The sequence below is a fragment of the Sciurus carolinensis genome, chromosome 7 (genome assembly GCF_902686445.1).
Source record: "Sciurus carolinensis chromosome 7, mSciCar1.2, whole genome shotgun sequence".
Lineage (NCBI taxonomy): Eukaryota > Metazoa > Chordata > Mammalia > Rodentia > Sciuridae > Sciurus > Sciurus carolinensis.
Genome location: NC_062219.1, coordinates 118,955,447 through 118,975,054, shown reverse-complemented (window position 1 = coordinate 118,975,054; position 19,608 = coordinate 118,955,447). Strand labels below are relative to the sequence as shown.

Here is a 19,608-nt window from a genome sequence, read left to right as displayed (position 1 = left end):
CTGTGTTTGGTCATGCTTAGAGATCTAAAAACTGTTTTAACCTCTTACCTAAATAAACCCATTAAGATTACAAACCAGAATGTCATTTATTGTTCAGGATATATTTCTATGGTGACTGTTATTTTTATGCTAACATAGTCTGTCCACAAATTCTTTCCTGTCTTCTGCTAGACAGAATATATTTGCCTTGTTAGCTCCAAAAAACTTCTATTCCCTAGGTAAAGCAGTTCATTTCTCTCTTCGTATCACTGGATTGATAGAATTCAGTCTGCCTATACTTAGCCGACCTTATCAGTTCCCACCCCTGGATTTTAAGTTAAATACCTAGCATGCCTCCCTAATCTTTTTTAAAGTTGTTTTACATCTGTTTCTTAGAAATCTGGTATATACAGTTCTAGTTGAGAGAATTAGGGGAAATTTGGTTTGCCCTGGAGCAGATGCTACCCTGAGGCTGTCCTCTGTTCCCCTCTCCCCTGCCTCTTCTTGGCCTCTGTATCTCGAGCTTCTGTTCGGCCAGTCACAGCACACTTGCCTACATAGTCACACATCGTGGCAGAGAGACAGTATAGGACACTGAGGAGACCGTGCCTTGGAATCAAACTTCTGGGTTTTGATCTTAGTTTTTACTTCCAGCTGTGTGACTGTAAAGAAGTTTTCTAACCTGCATTGTCTCTCAATTTCCTTAATCATAAAATGCTAGTAATAGTATATAATTCACAAAGTCCTTGTGAGAATTCAGTGAAATGCTATCTGTAAAGCCCTTAGACCAGAACCTGCCAGTATAGGTATCATATTCATTATGGCCTTTGAAAACAATTTCTCTCTCCCTCCACCCACTTTATTATCTACCTGTGAATCATTAAGGATTGTTATTGTTTCGATTCTTTGACAGGTGGTAAAGATAGATCTCTTGGCAGACTAGTGATAGAAAGTATGCAAAGCAGTGTGGTATGACCCTTTTAGAATGCTAACTTTCATCCTGTAAGAAACATTCCCTTTTGCATACCTAGCATTTAACCTTTAATAGGGAATTTTTTGGGGGGAGGGGGCAGGTACTAGGGATTAAACCCAGTGGTCCTCTACCATTGAGCTTACATTCTTTTTAAATTTTTTTATTTTGAGGCAGAGTTTTGCTGGGTTGCCAAGGCTGACCTGGAACTTGTGATCCTCCTGCCTTAGCCTCCCAAGTTGCTGGATTATAGGTGTGTGTTATCATGCCTGGCGGGATTCATTTTTCAGAGACAGGGTCTTGTTAAGTTGCTTAGAGCCTTGCTAAATTGCTCAGGTTGAGGATTTTTTTTTTGGGAGGGGTGCTGGGGATCGAACCCAGGGCCTTGTGCTTACAAGGCAAGCACTCTACCGACTGAGCTATCTCCCCAGCCCCTTCATTTTTTGATACTTGAGAATTCTTTCTTTCTAGTTGACTCTTTTCTGGACATTTTCCTTGATTGTAGACATTGAATTTGAAGGGTTTGTATTTGTAGTATACTTAACCCTGTTATCAGTTGTCATCTGTGAGACATAGCTCTGGTTGCCTGACACGGAGGAGAGAGGGAAGTGTTTGACATTATTTTTTCTTGCCTGGAGTGTACAGTCACTTATGTTCTAGCACAGTGCTTCTTAATCTTTACTGTGTATCAGAATCATTTTGGGATCTGGGCATCACTCTAAAGACTTCAGTTGGTGTGGATCAGAGCCCAGGATTTAGTGTAAGACTTAAAAGTCTCCAGGTGATTCTGACGTGCAACTGGTGGTTGAGTACAACTAGCATTTAACCCAGTTGAATTTAGTTTTTTACCTTGGCTGATCCTGGAAAAGATTATTTGGAAAGTCTTTGTCATTTTTCTTAAGATACGCTTGAGATCAAAGAGTTCCTTCCAGTATCTTTTCTAATCCTTTGATTTCTAGAACTTCTCTTTTCTAAACCTTTGGAAAATGTACTGGCCCCACACCCTGTCCTTTGGCTCTAAAAGTATGCAGCTACAGATTATTGATGGTTTTTAAATGCTCCTGATTGCTGAGGCAACTTAGAGAGGGTGATGCTTGCTGGAGTGCGCCTGTTTCTCGTGGTTTTCCTTATTTAATTATTATTGTGTATTTGGAGCTGGTGGTCTTAGCTTCTAGATAAGAACTGTCCTATAGAACTTTTTGTGATATTGCAAGTATCACATATGTCCATTATGGTGTTGGGGTCCACTAGGTTGTGTGGATATTGAAATTTGGCTAGTGTAATTTAACTGAATTTAAAATAATTTTGTGATTCAGAATATTTTATATAACAAAATTCATTTTAATTTTTATTGTGGTAAAATATATAAAACAAATTTTACCATTTTGACCATTTTTTAAGTTAATAATTCAATAGCGTTAATTATATTTACATTGTTGAGCAGTCATCACTAATATCTGCTGTTTTCGTGAATCCTTCCATCTGGCTTAATAATAAAGAAGGAAGCCCTTTTCTGTAAGCCTCATTGATGACTGGGTATGTTAAGTGGACACAACTGACAATTTGATATTAGAAGGAGGGAAAAGTCAAAATGTCTCTTCAGGTGGAATGCTAACTTATTCAGATGCTGATTTTGAAATGAGTGAGCCAGTAAGAAGGTATTTAACTGATCTTGACACTGCAGCTTAAGGAAGAGAGAAAATGAATTTTGTAGCCCTATACTGTATCAAGTACAGTTTTTCCTACCAGAAATCACAGCCTTTGTGTGTTGTTGATTTCCTTTCCTAAGTAATCAAGTAAGCTTCTTTCCTGTGTTAAAGCTCCACCCCTTCTTTTTAATAGAAATGGTATTGCATTTGCCAGAGGATGATGGGGCTGCTGAGTTATGTAGTCCACTTTCCAGGACATATGCTGCTCTGCTCATGTGCACTTTCTTTGTTTGTAATTTCCACATTCCCACAGTGCTTGGGACTCGAACCCGGGCCTCGAGCATGCAAGGCAGGCACTCTACCAGATGTGCTAAATGGCCTGCACTTCATGTGCACTTTCTTAGTGTATTAAGTTGTCCCGTTAATTTTATGGTTACTCGTTTCTCCATTTGATATTTTCCAAGCAGGTTATGAAATATTTCAGACACTTTACAAGACAAAGAATAATATAATGAACATCTGTGTGCACTTCACCAGATTATGGGATGATGTGGGCAGTTGAGCCCAGGCTTCTGGAGCGCCCCATCTCAGTCACATTTACCCATCACTTTCAGCAGTTGGTTTCAAATATTCTTCCTCCTTTAAAAAAAAAAAATATTTCACTGTAGACTCTAAAAGCAAGTATTACAATAAATGTTGAAGAAGAAAAATGTTTTATTAGATTGTCATTTGCCCTTTTTTGTTTAACTTGGAAAAAGCTAGACTTCTCAGGTTTGTCAGTAAACCTAGGGTACCTTAAGAAAGCGTGTGTGTGTGTGTGTGTGTGTGTGTGTGTGTGTGTGTGTGTGTGTGTGTTACAGTGAAAATGACTATTTTGACAACCCAAAAGAGAAGGAAATAGGTTGGATTTCATTTGAGTTCATCCTGTTTTGTCACTAGAAGCACTTCTCGCCCTTCCAAAAGATTCAGTATTCTAACCTTGTGTGCATTTAGTTCTTGAAAGCTGCAACTCACAAGCAGCTAGGTCCTGTTACCTGTCCTGTTCATCTTCAACTCCCTGGCCTTGAGGGGTTTTCTAGGAGTTTGCCTGGAGCGCTTAGAAATGACTAGAATATCCGTCCCTCTTTTACTTTTCCTCTGATTATCATTACCCTTAGGGGTTTTGTCATCATCGTTTGTTTTTGTCCTTACCTGTTCAATCTGACTACCTTTTGCTTCTGTTTCAGAGAACTTACTCTAAAACTCAATCTTAAGGCCTTATGTCTTTTTCTTCATTTGTTTTAAAAACAAGCCTGGAGACTTATGATTTTAAAATTTGTGATCATTACAATTAAAGCCCATTTTGAACTGACAGTAAACTTGGTCTTCTACCTAGGGGAAAGATACTAAGCCTGTTAGGAAGGATGGCTTGCTGTGGCATTAGCTAACTGTCATAATGTAGTAAATTTTGTTTTGCTCTGCTTATGTAGCTACTGGAGGCTCCATCTGACCTTAAGTGCCTGGACAAATGTAGTGGCCTTACAGTAGCTGGTCCTGTGGGAAGACTGGCCTGTATTTCAATGGATTTGCCATCTTTTGAAGAGCCTATTGTGATTTCTTCTGAGGTTTTCATGCTTTGACTGTCCTCATGCAAGTGCTTTTAGATACTAACTGGATTTTCATTTTATATTATATGTTTACTAATCTCCTAAATATTAGCTGTTATGCTCTATCAACCCTGTGTCCATGGCCCTTACACATTCGCGGCACTATATTTGTATGCTCTGTGGTGTAAGCACTTCTCAGTGAGTTGACTGGGATCTTTGTTAGGCTCATTATTAAGTGTAGCGATTTTTCTGGACTACTTCTTTGTATTTAAACCTTCCATAGCCCATGATCATTCTGGGTTTTGAGAACAAGGTGAAGTGGTAGAATGGAGTTGAAAAGCATATTACAGCAAGTCTTTTCAAGTCAGCTGGTATTGTCATACTTCTTCATTGAATGTACTAAAGATAAAATGTGTCTATCCTCAAAACCAGAATGATCAGACTGAGTGCAAAGTGAGTTGTAGGAATTACTTGAACAAATGTTTGTCTGTAAAAAAAAAAAGATGGAATGATAAAAGCAGTATAATAAAGGTACTAGTAAATTGTTGAGGGCGGGCAGAATTAATTCAAATTCAAGATATCCAGGAAGACTTAATGGCAGAGTTCTTGTTTGAGGACTTTGAAAAGTCAATAGGAAGAGAAAAGGCTTGGCACAAAGAGATAGTGAAGGATATTCTCATTTATAACTTGCATAAATAAGAACTTGGAAACTTTGAAGTGCCTGGAATATTTTGTGTGATTTGAAGCACTGAATGCATTCAGGCAGTCAGAAAAGTAGCTTGATGTCGAGGAATTGGGGTTTGAGTCTTTAGTCCTAAGATTGTTTCACACCAGGAGACGGGAGGAGGACACGGGATCCCCAGCTCACAGGTGTGGTGAGCCACTGTGAACAGTGGGAGCTGCATTTTCTTCACATAGGTTAGGGTGAAGTTAGTGCTATCAGCTCAGACTTCTGTCTTCTTAAAGGGAATATAAAATTTTACTGCCTTCAAGTAGTCAGAAAAAGTCTTTTCAGCAACAGCACCAGTCTCAGCAGCTTTTAGAGATTCATTTTGATGTACATATTGTAAAATCACCTGTTTGAGAGTTGAAGTAGTCTCGTTTTTTTCTCATTGGGGTAGCAATTCTGTTATGTGTTCCTAAAGAGAGTGTGAGAGAACTTTATAAATTTTTATAAATTGAGAAATTAACAAATCCTTTGCTGATTTCCATTATAATTAATCTGATTATGTTAGAGGAAGACAATGTCCATCTCATTCTCCCACTCCTGGTCTGCCCCCACAAGCATGTTTTAAAAAATGTTTCTGGTTAACACCTTGAACTAAGAAACCTGTGTTTAAATTTTACCCTCAGAACACACTGCTTTTTGTCATTTGTAGATGACAAAGTTTTCAACTATTCTTAATTTAGAAATAACTTATGTGAATGGACTTGTTTTTAATTTATTCTTGTTTTCAATAGGACACAGTTATTTGGGTCTAAGATAGAGTTCTGCATACCCAGCATACCTTTTCTTTTTTTTTCTTTCTTTTTGTTTTTTTCTTTTGGTGGAAGTGAGGATTGATTCCTGGGGTGCTCTACCACTGGGCCATATCCCCACCCCTTTTAATTTTTTTTTTTTAATTTTGAGACAGGGTCTCAAGTTGCCCAGGGTGGTCTTGAACTTGGATCCTCCTACCTTAGCCTTCAGTACACCTTTTCTTAAAGGGCCAGATAGCAAATATTTCAGACTTTGGAAATCATGTGGTTTCTCCTATAACTTACTTTAGTGTGTAAGCAGCTATAAACAGTATATAAACAAATGAACATGGCTGCATTCCAGTAAAACTTTATATATCAAACAGGCAGTGGGTTGGGGTTTGTTGATTCCTGTCTAGAAATTTCTTCTATTTAAGTAGATTTCTGATCTGGGGATTCAAAAAAAAAAAAAAAAAAAAAAAATGCAAGATGCCTGTCATCCTGTTGCATAAGTAATTCCTGTAACTTAGGCAACTATGGCTTGCAGAAGCCATTGTTATTAAGTTACACCATCTTGCCCTTACATGTATAACCATAAGCAAAAATATTTTCTTTCATCCTGCTCTATTCTCTCCTCTATTATTTTGTGTGTCTCTCATATACTAAATGTTAAGCTAAGTACTGGGGACAGGTGTTGAACAGGCAGAGTGGCTCCCGCCTGCACAGAGCCTCAGACCAGGAGAGGTGACAGACAGTGAGCACACGAAGTAACTCTAGATTGTGTAAGTGCTGTGATGTCCCCAAGCATGATGTTGAGAGCGAGAATAAGGGGTGGGGTATTCTTTTTATTATTTTAGAGTTGACAGCTCACACATCCTGTACAAGGTGTGTGTTCCCAGCAGGGCTACTTCTCTCCCCAGACTTCAGACCACTCAGACTGGGGAGGTCTCTGAGGGGTGAAGTTTAAGCTGAGACCTAAAGTTGAAAAAGGGCTAATCATGTGAAAAACCTGACAGGTGTCGTGTCTGAAGGTCATTGTCCTCTCCTCCCTCCCCTGAATGGCAGCACAGATGTGGATAAGCTAGTCAAATGCTCACAGAAAATATTAAAAGCTATTTTATAATTTTTTTTTTCTCCTTTAACTTCCTTTTTCTTAGGCAAGGTTAAAAGCAATATGACAAGTGGAAACTTTTTGTCTTCTGGTTAATACGTGCACATACAAATATATATTGAAGTGCTGGCTGCCAGAATGAAGATTTGGATACTGGGAGTTAGTATTTAGAGCTTTTAGGATGTGAGAAATTTGTTAAGCATTCAATTTTCATTTTGCTTTTAAAAGGTTGCACCCTTCTTTGTTCTGCTCTGTTACAGTGTTCTTGAAAGAACGTGCAGTGGGAGAGTGCCCTCTGCCGGCCAGCCGGCTGTCACTCACAGTTCTCTGCTTGCTGTGGCCAGCGTGGGAGGGAGAGTTTTCTAGAGGGCAGCTCAAGTGGTCAGGCTTCCAGATCCTTGCAGGCCTTGCACTGTCATATTACAAGCCCTTTAGGTCAAGCCTTAGGGGAATATTCCCAAATAGACTACATCCCCAGCTCCTGTGCTCTGTGGCTTTTTTCTTTTCTGTAACCCTTGACTTTCCAGTACTGTGCGCTTGACTGAGTACTGGTGCTTTGGAGGAAGGGGAGAAGGTAGGTGTAGACTGAGCACATGGACTCAGCGGAGCCTTTGTGTTTTAGCTATGACCCCACTAAAGTCATCTCACTTTACAGTACATGGTGTTAACAGTGGTATAAAATAAATATAAGTTGGGTATGTGTGTGGCAGCATTTTGAATCTTTGTATGGGAGGAATATGTCCTCCCTGAAGTGGCCATCTTGAGAAAGCTTGACCTAGATTAATTCACATTTTGGTTTGGTTTGGGGTTTTTAATTTTTATGTTTGAGATATTTTGTTTGTTTTGTTTTATTTTATTATTGTTTGTTTTTCATTTTTATTTTGTCCCAACATTTTCCTTTATAGTCCACCATTAGATATTGATCAGTTGAAGCTCATTTTAAGACTCGTTGGAACCCCAGGGGCTGAGCTTTTGAAGAAAATCTCCTCAGAGTCTGTGAGTTGATGCTTTGATTGTAATTACCTGCCCTGTTGGGAGTCTCTGCCACTTGCCTTCTGCAGTCTGTACTCTGATCCTACTATGTTTGTAAGCACGCGTGCACTTTGTGTGCCAACTTCCAAGATGAGGTTTACCTGTGTGCGCATGTGTGTGCACACATCCGTGTGTGCATGCGTGTGCCTGCTTGCATGCATGAGTGTGTTTGCTCTCTCTGTCTGGGTACATACTTAGATCATGGGACCTCCTATGGGCAATTGTATCTTAGTAAAAATGAGATTTGAGATTCAAGTTCATTGCAAGAGATTTATAGAAAATTAGTGTCTCTGTTTTCAAGCCCTGACTTCATCTCCTACAAGAAGTTTCACTTACTCAAGAGCTTTTTCACTTTTTGGTTAGTGTTCAATCTCAAAGTGTAAGCCTCACCATGTAAATTCATAACTAAAAGAATGAAATGTGGGGTAAAAATGAAATGTGCATTTTATGTACCCTGTTGTCCCTTTGCAAAAGTTACTTGCTTTTTATTATTTTAGAGTTGACAACTCACACATCCTGTGCAAGGTGTGTGTTCCCATTGGGCTCCCTCTCTCCCCACCCTTCAGACCACTCAGGGGAAATGCTGCCACTCCAGACATCTCTGATCCGTAGGACTGTAGTTGTAAATCCTTCCTCCCATAGCTTTCCTGGGTAATTACTAGTTGACTAACCTGAGAAAAGACTTTAGAGCTAGCACTTTTCTTCTCTAAGCAGGGATTTAGACAGAAGCCATGGGAATGTGTCTCTGGCTTACTTTGGTTATGATTTTCTACTATTGATCATTTGGAGGACCAGAGATAGGATAGAAGCTGTAAAAGCCCAGCCTTTCTCCTGTTTCCCCCTCAATCAGCTGCCAGGCAGTTGGACAAAAGGGGAAAAAAGAACTGTGGAGCCAAGCTCCAGCTTCACCTTCCTGGATTCTCCTTCCTATGTTTCTGACAGAAGGGCCCTTTGCCCATTTGGGAAGACTGCCTTGTGGTTCAGGCAGGCATAAGCAGGTGAGTTTAACTGTTATCATGTCCCTGACAAAATAAAGAATACCATCATCTAGTATGTATCTGTACGTCTCTTAAAAGGACCATGATACCCAGTAGTTCTCTTTCCACTCCGAAGAATGTAAAAGGATGTGCTGGTTCTGTTTCATTTCCTTGTTTAAGATAAGGAAGCAAGAACACAGAAAAGCCTTGACTTGCTCAGGCATGAATTGAGTCATTTGGCAGTGTTGAGTACAGATCCCAAATATTCTGATAACACAATCCAAACTGTATCTCATGTGATTGTACAGTATAAAAGTCATCGACAGAACTGTTGACTACAGTGTCAACCTGAAGAGGTGTTTCTTTTGCTTTATGAAATAGCAGAAGCTGGATTAGAGTGACTCAAAGGAGAAATGAGATGATGCTTAGGAAGGACAGGTGATTATTGTTGTTTTAAAAGCATTTGCTTAGAAAGATTGGCTAGTAAAAGGTTCGAGGACAGCGGGAGGGTTGGAAGAAGCCAGTTAATTAATGAATAGTGCTAATGAGACTGAGACAGCAAATTCATTCCCTGGGAATGCCCACTAGTAACTCTCTCAGCCCCCTCTCCCACCCCATCCATCTGCCCTATAGATATGTATGTGCTGTTAGTTACAAGAAGTTCTGAAACACAAAGTATAGGTAAAATTGTACTTATCTATCATTAATCCATCATTTATTTTAAAGAAAGAGACATGTACATAGCTTAATGATGAAATGTCTTTATCTGATGTGAAGTGGGATACACCATATCTTTCAATAGCACTAGTACACATTGGGCATGATGAAATTGAGGTCCAGAAAAAAGAACTTACTCAAATAATGTAGTATTGGGTATAGGAATAAGAAAGGAGTTTTTTTCCCCTACACAGTTGTGGCAAGGGATAAAAGTAGTTTATTCAAAAAGGTAGGCAAGACTAACTTGATATTAGTGACATTTTCCAAAGTTAGTGACCTTTTTATCTTAAAAGCACATGATGTGTGGAGTACAGAATGGAAAAATAACAAAGCCAGGTGAGTAAAACTGTTCAAAGATTTTAAAAATTAAAAGAGACATTAGTGGAGAAATGTAGTAAACAAAGTCTGCAACGGTTTTCATTACTCCTGAAAAGTAATGAAGTAGTGATGCCATCATTTTTGAGGAAATTCAATCAATAAGTAATCAGACATTCTGATTAAGAGAATACAGTAATGGCCTGGGAACAAGTTAGGATGTGCCATAGTAAGGGATAAATGGTCATGACGAATGCCTAAACCTAGAATTCATTTGATTAGTATCGCAGCTCCTATAGTAACCAGTGAAAGAAGAAAAAATACTAAGAAAGCAAAGCCTGATTCACATTTTCCTTCAGAAATATAATCTTAACCTGCAGGGGGATAAATCACCTATTTTGACTAAAAGGAGGCAAAAGCAGACATGTTCAGGCAGAGTCCTATTCACAGAAAGGAGAGGCGAGGTTGCTGGGCGTCTGGTGTCTGAAGACCTGACTGGCAAACTGCTCGTGCTGGCTTACTTTGTGAGCCCCCTTCTGTTATTCTCTTGGCATGCAAAGTATTGTTTGTCATGCAGTTTGTTTAAAGTGAGTCTACAGTTTGTTGTGAGAATGCTTTTTTTAATTTGCCGGCCTCTGTCTTTGGGCCTGTGTAGCAGGAAAGGCAAAGTGGAACATAGGGCCCCGCTGTGTCCCCATACCCTACCTCCAGCTTGCATCAGCAGTGATCTGACCACCAGGGAGTTGAGTTCAGAAAATGATCTGAAGTGGGAAGATTATTCAGGGAAGCCAATAAAAAGTGAAATGACTTGGCCAGGGTTCTTACTGAAGGTAAGGCTTCAGCTGAAGGAGGGAATCAATAGTTTTAAGAAAGGGAATAGAAAAGGGGTTTATTGAATTATGTTGGGGATTCAACAGATACCATCACTTCTACTTTCAGTAGGAATGCATAATAAACTACAAGTTCTTATGATATTTTAAATGAAGGGGTCTGTGTTAATATTGACGGCACAGTTAAAAGTGAAGTTTGGAGCGCAACTTAAATATGTGCTTGTATGTAAGGAAAACCCCAGAGTTCCCCTGTTGCAGATAATTTCAGAACATTTGCCCACTTTCTCCCAGCTGCTTGTTAAGTGACGTTTATGTATTTACTCATTGGAGAGACTTAACAGGAATGACAGACATTTGTGGCATGCTATGATATGGTCAGCAGCCTGTGACTTCTATTTTGTCTTTGCCATTAGCTTCAAACTTCCCCATCTTCCCTTTCTTAACTTACCAATGTATGTTTTTGGCATGTGTTTTAAATGTACTGCTACTAATGTCTTTGAAACTTGGCATTGTTTATCAACCCACACTCCACTTGTATCTTAATTTGGAGGGGTGGTGCCTTGGAGAACCTGTGCCACAAAAATTGAATCTATTCCTTGAATGCATACATCAGATATTTTGTCTAAAGTTGAGGCAAAATTTTCTCAATCATCTGTATTTATCTGACAGGCAAACAGGTGTTGGCTGTCAGTTACATGAAGACAGTTCTCTGGCTGGCATCCTGGATCAAGGAGCAATCTGTTTCCAGGGAACCCAAAATATTTGACCTTAAAGATGATGCTAACATCAAAGAAAATTCATTTTTCTTATCTGCATGGCCATTCACTGACTACAGGCCTAATAACTCATGCCATTCACCAAAGCATGCCTTAACATGTAACCTTGGGCTCTGACCAAGGTGGGGGGGAGCAGGTTTTTTGTTTTGAGGTGGCTTTTTGACCTTTCTTGAAATTTGAGTTGAAAGTTATTTTTTGCACTGTATGTTTAACAATGCCCTTGACTAGGCATCTAAGATATTAACCAGCTTCAGCAGATTATGCGTCTGACGGGGACACCCCCTGCTTATCTCATTAACAGGATGCCAAGCCATGAGGTGAGAATAAATAGACTGACTGTACAGGGGTGTTCAATTCAGAAGGCCACATCCTCATTTTATTGCCTCTGTGTAACCAACACAGTTCTTAATGTCACTGAATGCTTGCATGTGCCTTGAGGACTACTAAGGCAGTGACCACCTGTGTACTATTGCAGGATGTTGGTATTTGGGATAAAATGTCATCTCATTGAGAATGAGAATAAAATATTGAGACTATAACATAGGCTTGTAAATAGAAAATGATGTTTCTTTTATATTTGGTTTTATGAATTTGGTACTCAAGGGACTGTTTGTTTTTTTGTAGGTCCTGTGCCTATAGTTAGGGTATGACATCATATGGTAACTTCATCAAAGGCAGTTAACCAGAGATCATTAGCAGCTTTTCCTTTTTTTTAATGACCAAAAGATGATTTTAGTTATTTAAAAAAAAAAAAAAAAAAACTATCAGATACTCAGTACTAAATGGGTACACTATACTTTTAAAAAATACACAAATCACAGAATGAATCAAAAACTATTACCCTAGGTAAATGTATGATTACACAAATGGTATGCCTCTACTTCATGTACAGAGAAACAACATGTATCCCATTTGTTTACAATAAAAATAAATTTTTAAAAAATACACAAATCATACAGAATAAATATGAATATTTAGGTAGGGTTAGGTCTTTTCTTTACCATTTAACCTTACTCTAGTTTTGTCCTCAGAGGTGACTGGGGCATTTCTTTATCAGGTGCCCTTATTATTTTGGGGAACCAGGTTAGCATCACAGGAGGCCTTTTCCAGTGACTTTGTTTCTATTTAAGTTATATTCATGCAGTGTTTTTATTTGTCCTTATTAAAGGGATGATTGTTCTCTGGAGAGACAGGTCTTCTTACCTCTCTTTTCCCTTCCTCCTTTTATCTATACACTCAAGCTGAAAGGGTTTGCAACCATGTGTGTATATGACCAGTTCCTGTAACTTTCTTTTCAAATCAGAAAGATTCTCTACTGCTTTTCTGGCACTTTTAGCTGTTTAGGAAGGCTGTTTTCAGAAAGGACTACTTCTTAGGTATCTTGGCCTTTGTTTTAAATTTCAGTTTTAAACTTCCAATCCTGTGATCAGGAAACCAATGAAAGAGAACTGAATTAGTTAGCAGTCTTGTTCACGTGAACTGTAACTGAGAGATAGCAGGAATAAATAAAGGTGATGATTGTAAGTGGAGAAGTTAGGGAGGCAGTACAAGAGAAGTCTTTAAATCAGCGGTAGTAGTCATCAGTCTGCATAGTGAGCAGATGGTCAGTTAACACTCGTTCCTTAACAGGACCAAGACTTTTTGAGGGCAGTACCATTGTTGAACAAAGTCATTCTGAAGACCCTTGTTTTTACAGGCAAGAAACTATATTCAGTCTTTGACCCAGATGCCGAAGATGAACTTTGCAAATGTATTTATTGGTGCCAATCCCCTGGGTAAGTTGACCATTTCCTCATTTCATGGTATTGAAATATTTATGAAAATTAACAATTTAGAGAAGAATTTTTCCTTTTGAACAAATAGGGTACCACTAATTAAATCTTTTTTATTGGTGTTTGTATTGTTGGATTATTTTAAAAAAATCACATGACATGTTTATGTATTTCTGGATCACAATTTGGTGAGAGAGATGGGCTGGTACAGTGAAGAAAAGAGAAAAAAAATGGGAAACTTGGGAGAAAAGTTGGGAGGCAGGAAGAAAGAGGTACAGAAGAAAATCTGAGACTCTTCACAGCTGCCATTGATTTTTGATGCCCCGAGTTGAGGACAGAATCAACTGAAGTACAGAGTGTTTAGCAGACCCACCTGATTTCCTCCACATTTGAGTACTCTCCTCATAGCCTCTTCTTCCTCTGCCCCTCAGAAGCTTAACCATTTTTTCTTTGTGTAGCTAATATACCATCTCAAACTTTAAGGAACAGCTCTATATTCCTTTCTGTTCCCCCATCATCTCCAGGATTCTTGGCAAAAGGAAGTGACAATGGCAACTGAGAGTGTGTATTCCTTGGCTAAAAAAGGGGTCCTTTGGGGCTGGGGATATGGCTCAGTTGGTAGTGCTTGCCTAGCATGCACAAGGCCCTGGGTTCAATTCCAAAAACGCGGGGGGGAGGGGTCCTTCTATTCCTTTTTTTTTTTTTTTTTTTTTTTTCCCTTCAACATGCTGATTTATTTCCTTTAGATGTGTATTGAATATAGTGGGGAAAGAGGGAGGGATAGTTTCTCTATTCCTTAAAACCGGGGGGCTGATGTGCATTTCAGGTGACCGCAGAAAGCAGCTCTACCCGAGGCTCTGGCTCCTGACTCTAGGTGGGTGTAGTGGATAGTGCTGTTTAATGCTAGCTGCAGAAGGATCAGAAGGACCTGCCTAAAGCAGGGAGGGGGGTGGTGCTGACGGCCAGCACACTCAACCTTCCCACCTTGTTGAAGAATATATTATAGGGGTGGGTCTTCAGTCTCAGGGTGTTAAGTCTTTGTGGGTCATCCCTCTGCGTGAGGGTCCTGATGGCTATGCTGCAAGTTTAGTTTTATCCTTTTGAGGACTGACAGTTATGGTGACCTCTTCAGAAGTTGGGGTAAAAGCTAGGAAGTTTACCTTTTGAGGTACTTTATAGTGACTGTGAAGAGTCTCAGTGTGGCTGCAGTAATTCTTACAATATGAAGCGCGTGCTCTTTGAAGCACCGGACAGTTATGGATGAATTCATGTCAGCCTTGGAGATGGAGAGTATGTCAGATCTCAGCTGGGTCACTATCATATTCAAGGATGAATCCACAGCTCATCGTGGGTTTGGTTTAGTTTAGCGTCTGCCCTGGCTTGCTGTCATTGGACTTTGGGTGAATTATTTGAGCCATATTATCTAGTTCAAGGATCTGTGAGAAGCTCTCTTTGAGCCATAAGTACTCCAGGATGCTGTGGAAAGGGAAAAGATGTGCACTGGTAACTTTCTTTCTGTCCGTCCATTCTTTTTTCATCTTATCAGCCCCAAGCTTTAGACATGGCAGTGCTTACTGTCTGCCTCTCTGTTAACAGACTCAAAAAGATTTCTCAATTCCGTTTTATAGAGAAGCGGAGATATATATGCCCTGCAACTTATTTAGGTCATCCTGATAGGTGTCCCCATTCTCTGGAATCATGACATTTAAACATTGAAAATAACTAAATGCCACTTAGCAATACAGACTGCTAACAAGTTGAATGGAAACTTTGGTCCATCTGGTGCTCAACTCTATGTTTCTCAGAGTTCAAACATTTCTTACAGCATGTTGCCAAACAGTGATAGTGTTGTAGTAAGAGTCTTCCTTGCCTGGCAGGCAGAACGTGGTGTAACTGATCATGAGCTTGTGCCCATGATATTAACTGAGCAGGAGTACACCAAGGACATAAATATTAACAGCTGTTTTGCCAGTCACTGACTTCATTTCACTGTTCTTCCCAAAATGCAAATTAAAACTTAAACTGCCTTTGATGTTAGTTTGTTTATTTACATCTGTCAAGATCTTTGAGAAATATTTTTTATCGCTGACCTTATTACTCATCAAAGTATTGGTTTTGAGGACATGACATTTTTTACATTCAGATTACCCTGTAATCCATGTTCAGTTTTAAACTGAAAAGATGTCCTTTTCTAAGAAGAAAAGAATATGGTAAGAATATGTATCCAGGCAATTCTCCCAGTACTTCAGAAGGTAAACTTATGAACTTGAACCAACACATGGACATTCACTTTGTTTCTGTATCCTCCTAAAACCCTTATTGCTCCTGTGAGTACTTTGAACTCAGGCTGGAAAACAGGCTTTTCACGACCTCCAGTTTCATAACAATTGATCTCTTCTAGAAGCTGTCCTCCTCTTTAGTACCCATCCCTGCCCCCTCCATGTCCAAGAAGAGATTTGCAAAGTCTAAAAAATCCTGCTTCACCCCAGTTACCACCACGGCCATCCTCCCAAGTGCTGTCTACCTATGTGCTGAGACTCAGAACATCCCTACCAGAAAGACAGATGAGAAACTTCACCACTCTGTAGCCCCTAATGAAATCACTGCCTTTGGGAAGGAAAATCAGTAAATGCTAAAAACATTAAGTGAAAGGAACTGATTTTCACCTGGTGCCAAATACTCTCAGTTTATTTACTTGGGGAAAAAGGGGAACATTTTAACCCACTGATGAAGTTTCACATCATTAACAGTTGAAAAATGGCCTTAAATGCACTATCAAGTTCACAGCATCACCTGTGATGCATTCTTGCCAAAAATGTCTAACCTGAGTCTTAACAATTTTTTAGATATAACTTCTGGATTTGGGGTATTGAGGGGATAGAGGAAAGCAAGGGTGTAGGTACATGATAACACAAAGAAGCAACCTGACAGTTCCTAACAGGCATTCTCAAGACAACTAGAGGGCCTTTCCAGATCTGAACCAGGAAGAAACAGAGGTTAGAAGAGATTTTTCTAGATTGAGAGACTATAGAAACCACATCAAATGCAATGCATGGCCCATAACTGAATCCTGGTTTCAACAAATGATTTGTAAAAGACAACTTTAACATAATTGGAGGAATTTTAACATAAACAGGATTTTAAATGTTTAGAAATTGTTGAGTAAAACAACAGTATTACGGTTATGAAGGAAGATGTCTTTGTGCTAAAATATTTAGAGTACAAAGTAGCTCTATAATTTTAAAACAGTTCAGAAAATAATACATATATATAATATAAAATGCAAAATTAATTTACATGGGGGCGGGGCATGTGTGAGTGTCCACTGTACTGTTGTTTCTATTTTTTTCTGTTTCTGTATGTTTGAAATTTTTCATAGTGAAAAGTTTTTAAATTCCCTTTTTAGGGCTGGGATTGTAGCTCAGTGGTAGAGCACTTGCCTAGCATATGTGGGGCACTGGGTTCAATCCTCAGCACTACATTAAAAAAATAAATAAAGGTATTGTGTCCATCTACAACTTTAAAAAAATTTTTTTAATTCCCCTTTTTTCCTTTATTATTATTATTATTTTTTAAATACAGTGTAGATTTTCAAACCCAGGGCCTCATGCATACTAGGCAAACAGTCTACCACTGAGCCACATTCCTAGCCCAGAAATGTACTCTAAAAATACAAAATACAAACACACACACAAAGGAAAGAAGGAATAATATATCCTAGATCTGATACTTAGGAGAAATTTTTGTTTGGATATAAAGGGTAAAAACTGTGTTTGCTTATTAGTACAGCATAATTTTTTGAAACATGTTAAAAAGTCTCCATTTTTCCTTCCAACTTTGGGTACTGACAGCTGTCGACTTGCTGGAGAAGATGCTTGTATTGGACTCAGATAAGAGAATCACCGCAGCCCAAGCCCTTGCACATGCCTACTTTGCTCAGTATCATGATCCTGATGATGAACCAGTGGCCGATCCTTACGATCAGTCCTTTGAAAGCAGGGACCTCCTTATAGATGAGTGGAAAAGTAAGTCTTAAGACCAAGATAAATGTGTACCTTGAGCGCTTACATTTAAAAATCTTTTCTAGGTAAACCACTAACCAAATGCCATGGGAAAAATAAAAACTCATGAATGGTTATAGTCAACTCACTGAAACTTGTAGTTGGGATCTCTAGTGCAGAATGAATGTATTCTCTGATGGACCAATCTGTTGCCTTAGACTTCATTAAGGACACAGCCAGGAATGGAACCCATGTCTCCTGTGTCCATTCTCACATTCTTTCCATAAAATACAAGTTCAGAATTCTAGTTAAATCTCAGAAGCCAGAACTGTCTATTGCTGCAGCTGTGAGTGCTCTGCTTTCTTTGAGCACCTTTTCCAGAGAATTTTAAAACAGAAGAGATACTCAGCAATGAGACAAATGAGAAGAAATGGTTCTCATACATGTATCCTTGAACTTCTGTGTAATCAAGTGTTCCATTAGGATGTGGCACATAAGTAATCAGGAGGTTCTTTGAAGTAGCCGAACAAACCACCAACCCTTGATGGGAGGAAGACTCTTGAGCATAGAGCCTGCCAGCAAAGAGAATAGTCTAAACTCTCACACCTCACTTTTCCTTCCCATTTTCCAGGCCTGACCTATGATGAAGTCATCAGCTTTGTGCCACCACCCCTTGACCAAGAAGAGATGGAGTCCTGAGCGCCTGGTTTCTGTTCTGTTGATCCCACTTCACTGTGAGGGGAAGGCCTTTTCATGGGAACTCTCCAAATATCATTCAAGTGCCTCTTGTTGCAAAGATTTCCTCCATAGTGGAAGGGGTGCGTGTATGCGTGCGCAGTGTGCATGTGTGTGTGTTAATGTGTGTGCATGTGTGTGTCTGTCTTTGTGGAAGAGTAAGAGCATAATATGAGCAAACTATGATCACAGTGACTTTATGTGGAGTTGTGGATACTCCATGGCAGCCTCTGCCTGCTTTATCTGAAAGTTGGCTCAGGTAGATAAGGGCTGCCATCTTATTAAGGATATGTTAAATACAAGAAAAAAAATTTAAATGTCCCTATTCTGGTCATGCTTTTGCCACTTCGGCCTCTCCTGTGGCCCCACCTTGATGGTAGGGAGTAGACTTGGTCACACACCACAGTGGCACAGAAAGAAGGCTCGCACCTTCTGGCTACTTCAGGTCTGAAGCAGGCCAGCGACGCAGACAGTCGAAAGGACCAACTGGCTGCTGTGCACTAGCCTGTGAGCATCTTGCTTATTATGGGTCTCAGAACTTGACAGAATATGTCTGAAACTGTAAATATGTTTGTGCCTTAAGAGGAGAGAAGATGGTATAGTTCGTTAAAAGACCGCAACTGCTGAAGTTCTGAGCCAGCCAAGTAGACAGGGCTGTTGGACAGCTACTTGTGAGCCCGAAGCAGCCAGGCAGCCTTCCGAGGCAGCCATGTGTGCGCATGCATATATGTGCTTTTCTTTCTCCCTCACCCCCAGGTGTTGTTGCCATTTCTCTGCTCACCCCTCACCTTTGGTGCAGAGGTCTCTTGAGTATTGGCCCCAGTAGTCAGATGCAAGTTCCCGCTCTCAGTGTGCTTCCTGTGTGCTCTTGATTTCTAGCAGAATGAGGATGTGTCTTGCACGTCTTGCTGTTAGAGCATGCACAGCTGCTCATCCCTGTCTCTTCAGGAGGCCCTGTGAAGATCTGTGTGGGTAGTGAAGCCCTGCGTCACCTTAGCTGATATTACAGAAGTGACTTCATCCTCTATTCAGCCCCCAGCGCTATTTTGTGATGAACACAATTGATACTCCAGGTGCTCTTGATGTAAAAACCGTGGAAAAAATGGAATAGATGGATGTATAGCATTTTCATTCTTGCCATCTGGTTTTCAACAAACTTTTTGGGGAACTGTCATGGAAAAGATCAGGGTTTTTCCCAGGAATATCCCAAACTTTGGAAAACAAGTTGTCCTCTTCACTCCCAATAGCCAGTGCTAAGACATGATGAAAATCAAAGTGAAAAATAAAAGCTCGTGAGGCCAGAAACTCCTTTTGCTATCTTTCTCTAAATGATTATTTTTAAAAAAAGTCACAAAGTGTCTTTTCCACCCCTCTATGGAAAAGGGTCTTCTAGGCAGCTTAACATTGATTAATTTCTTGGTCTTGGTTTGGGGAGAAATAAATTTTGTTTCAGAATTTTGTATTTTGCCAGAATCCTTTAAGAATGTGATTCCTTTTGATGGGGAGAAAGGGCAAATTATTTTGATATTTTGTATTTTCACCTTTATAAAGATGAAATATCCTCAGGGGTGGAGAAGAATCGTTTTCATGATTTTCTGAATTTCAGGCATTTTGTGCTACCCGAGGGCCCGTGTATCTAAGCTTTCTGTGTAATAAGAAAGTGAAAAGCCAATTTTAGTGTTGGCCGTGTGACAAATCTC

At 39.6% G+C, this 19,608-nt stretch overlaps 1 protein-coding gene across 3 annotated transcripts in view; it reads left to right on the top strand.

Annotated features, from left to right (window-relative positions):
• Mapk14 (mitogen-activated protein kinase 14) overlaps nucleotides 1–19,247 on the top strand; it is a 69,727-nt gene extending 50,480 nt beyond the window's left edge. The window contains exons 9-12 of one of the 3 annotated variants that reach the window (XM_047558027.1): nucleotides 11,638–11,717; nucleotides 13,097–13,175; nucleotides 17,024–17,197; nucleotides 17,805–19,247. In XM_047558027.1, coding sequence (XP_047413983.1) covers nucleotides 11,638–11,717; nucleotides 13,097–13,175; nucleotides 17,024–17,197; nucleotides 17,805–17,872 — 401 coding nt within the window. In that variant the 3' untranslated portion in view covers nucleotides 17,873–19,247. Of the gene's footprint in view, nucleotides 1–7,669; nucleotides 7,750–11,637; nucleotides 11,718–13,096; nucleotides 13,176–17,023; nucleotides 17,198–17,804 lie in introns of those variants that run through there. The other 2 variants (XM_047558026.1, XM_047558028.1) reach the window with 2 other exon arrangements.
• The last annotated feature ends 361 nt before the right edge of the window (nucleotides 19,248–19,608 follow it).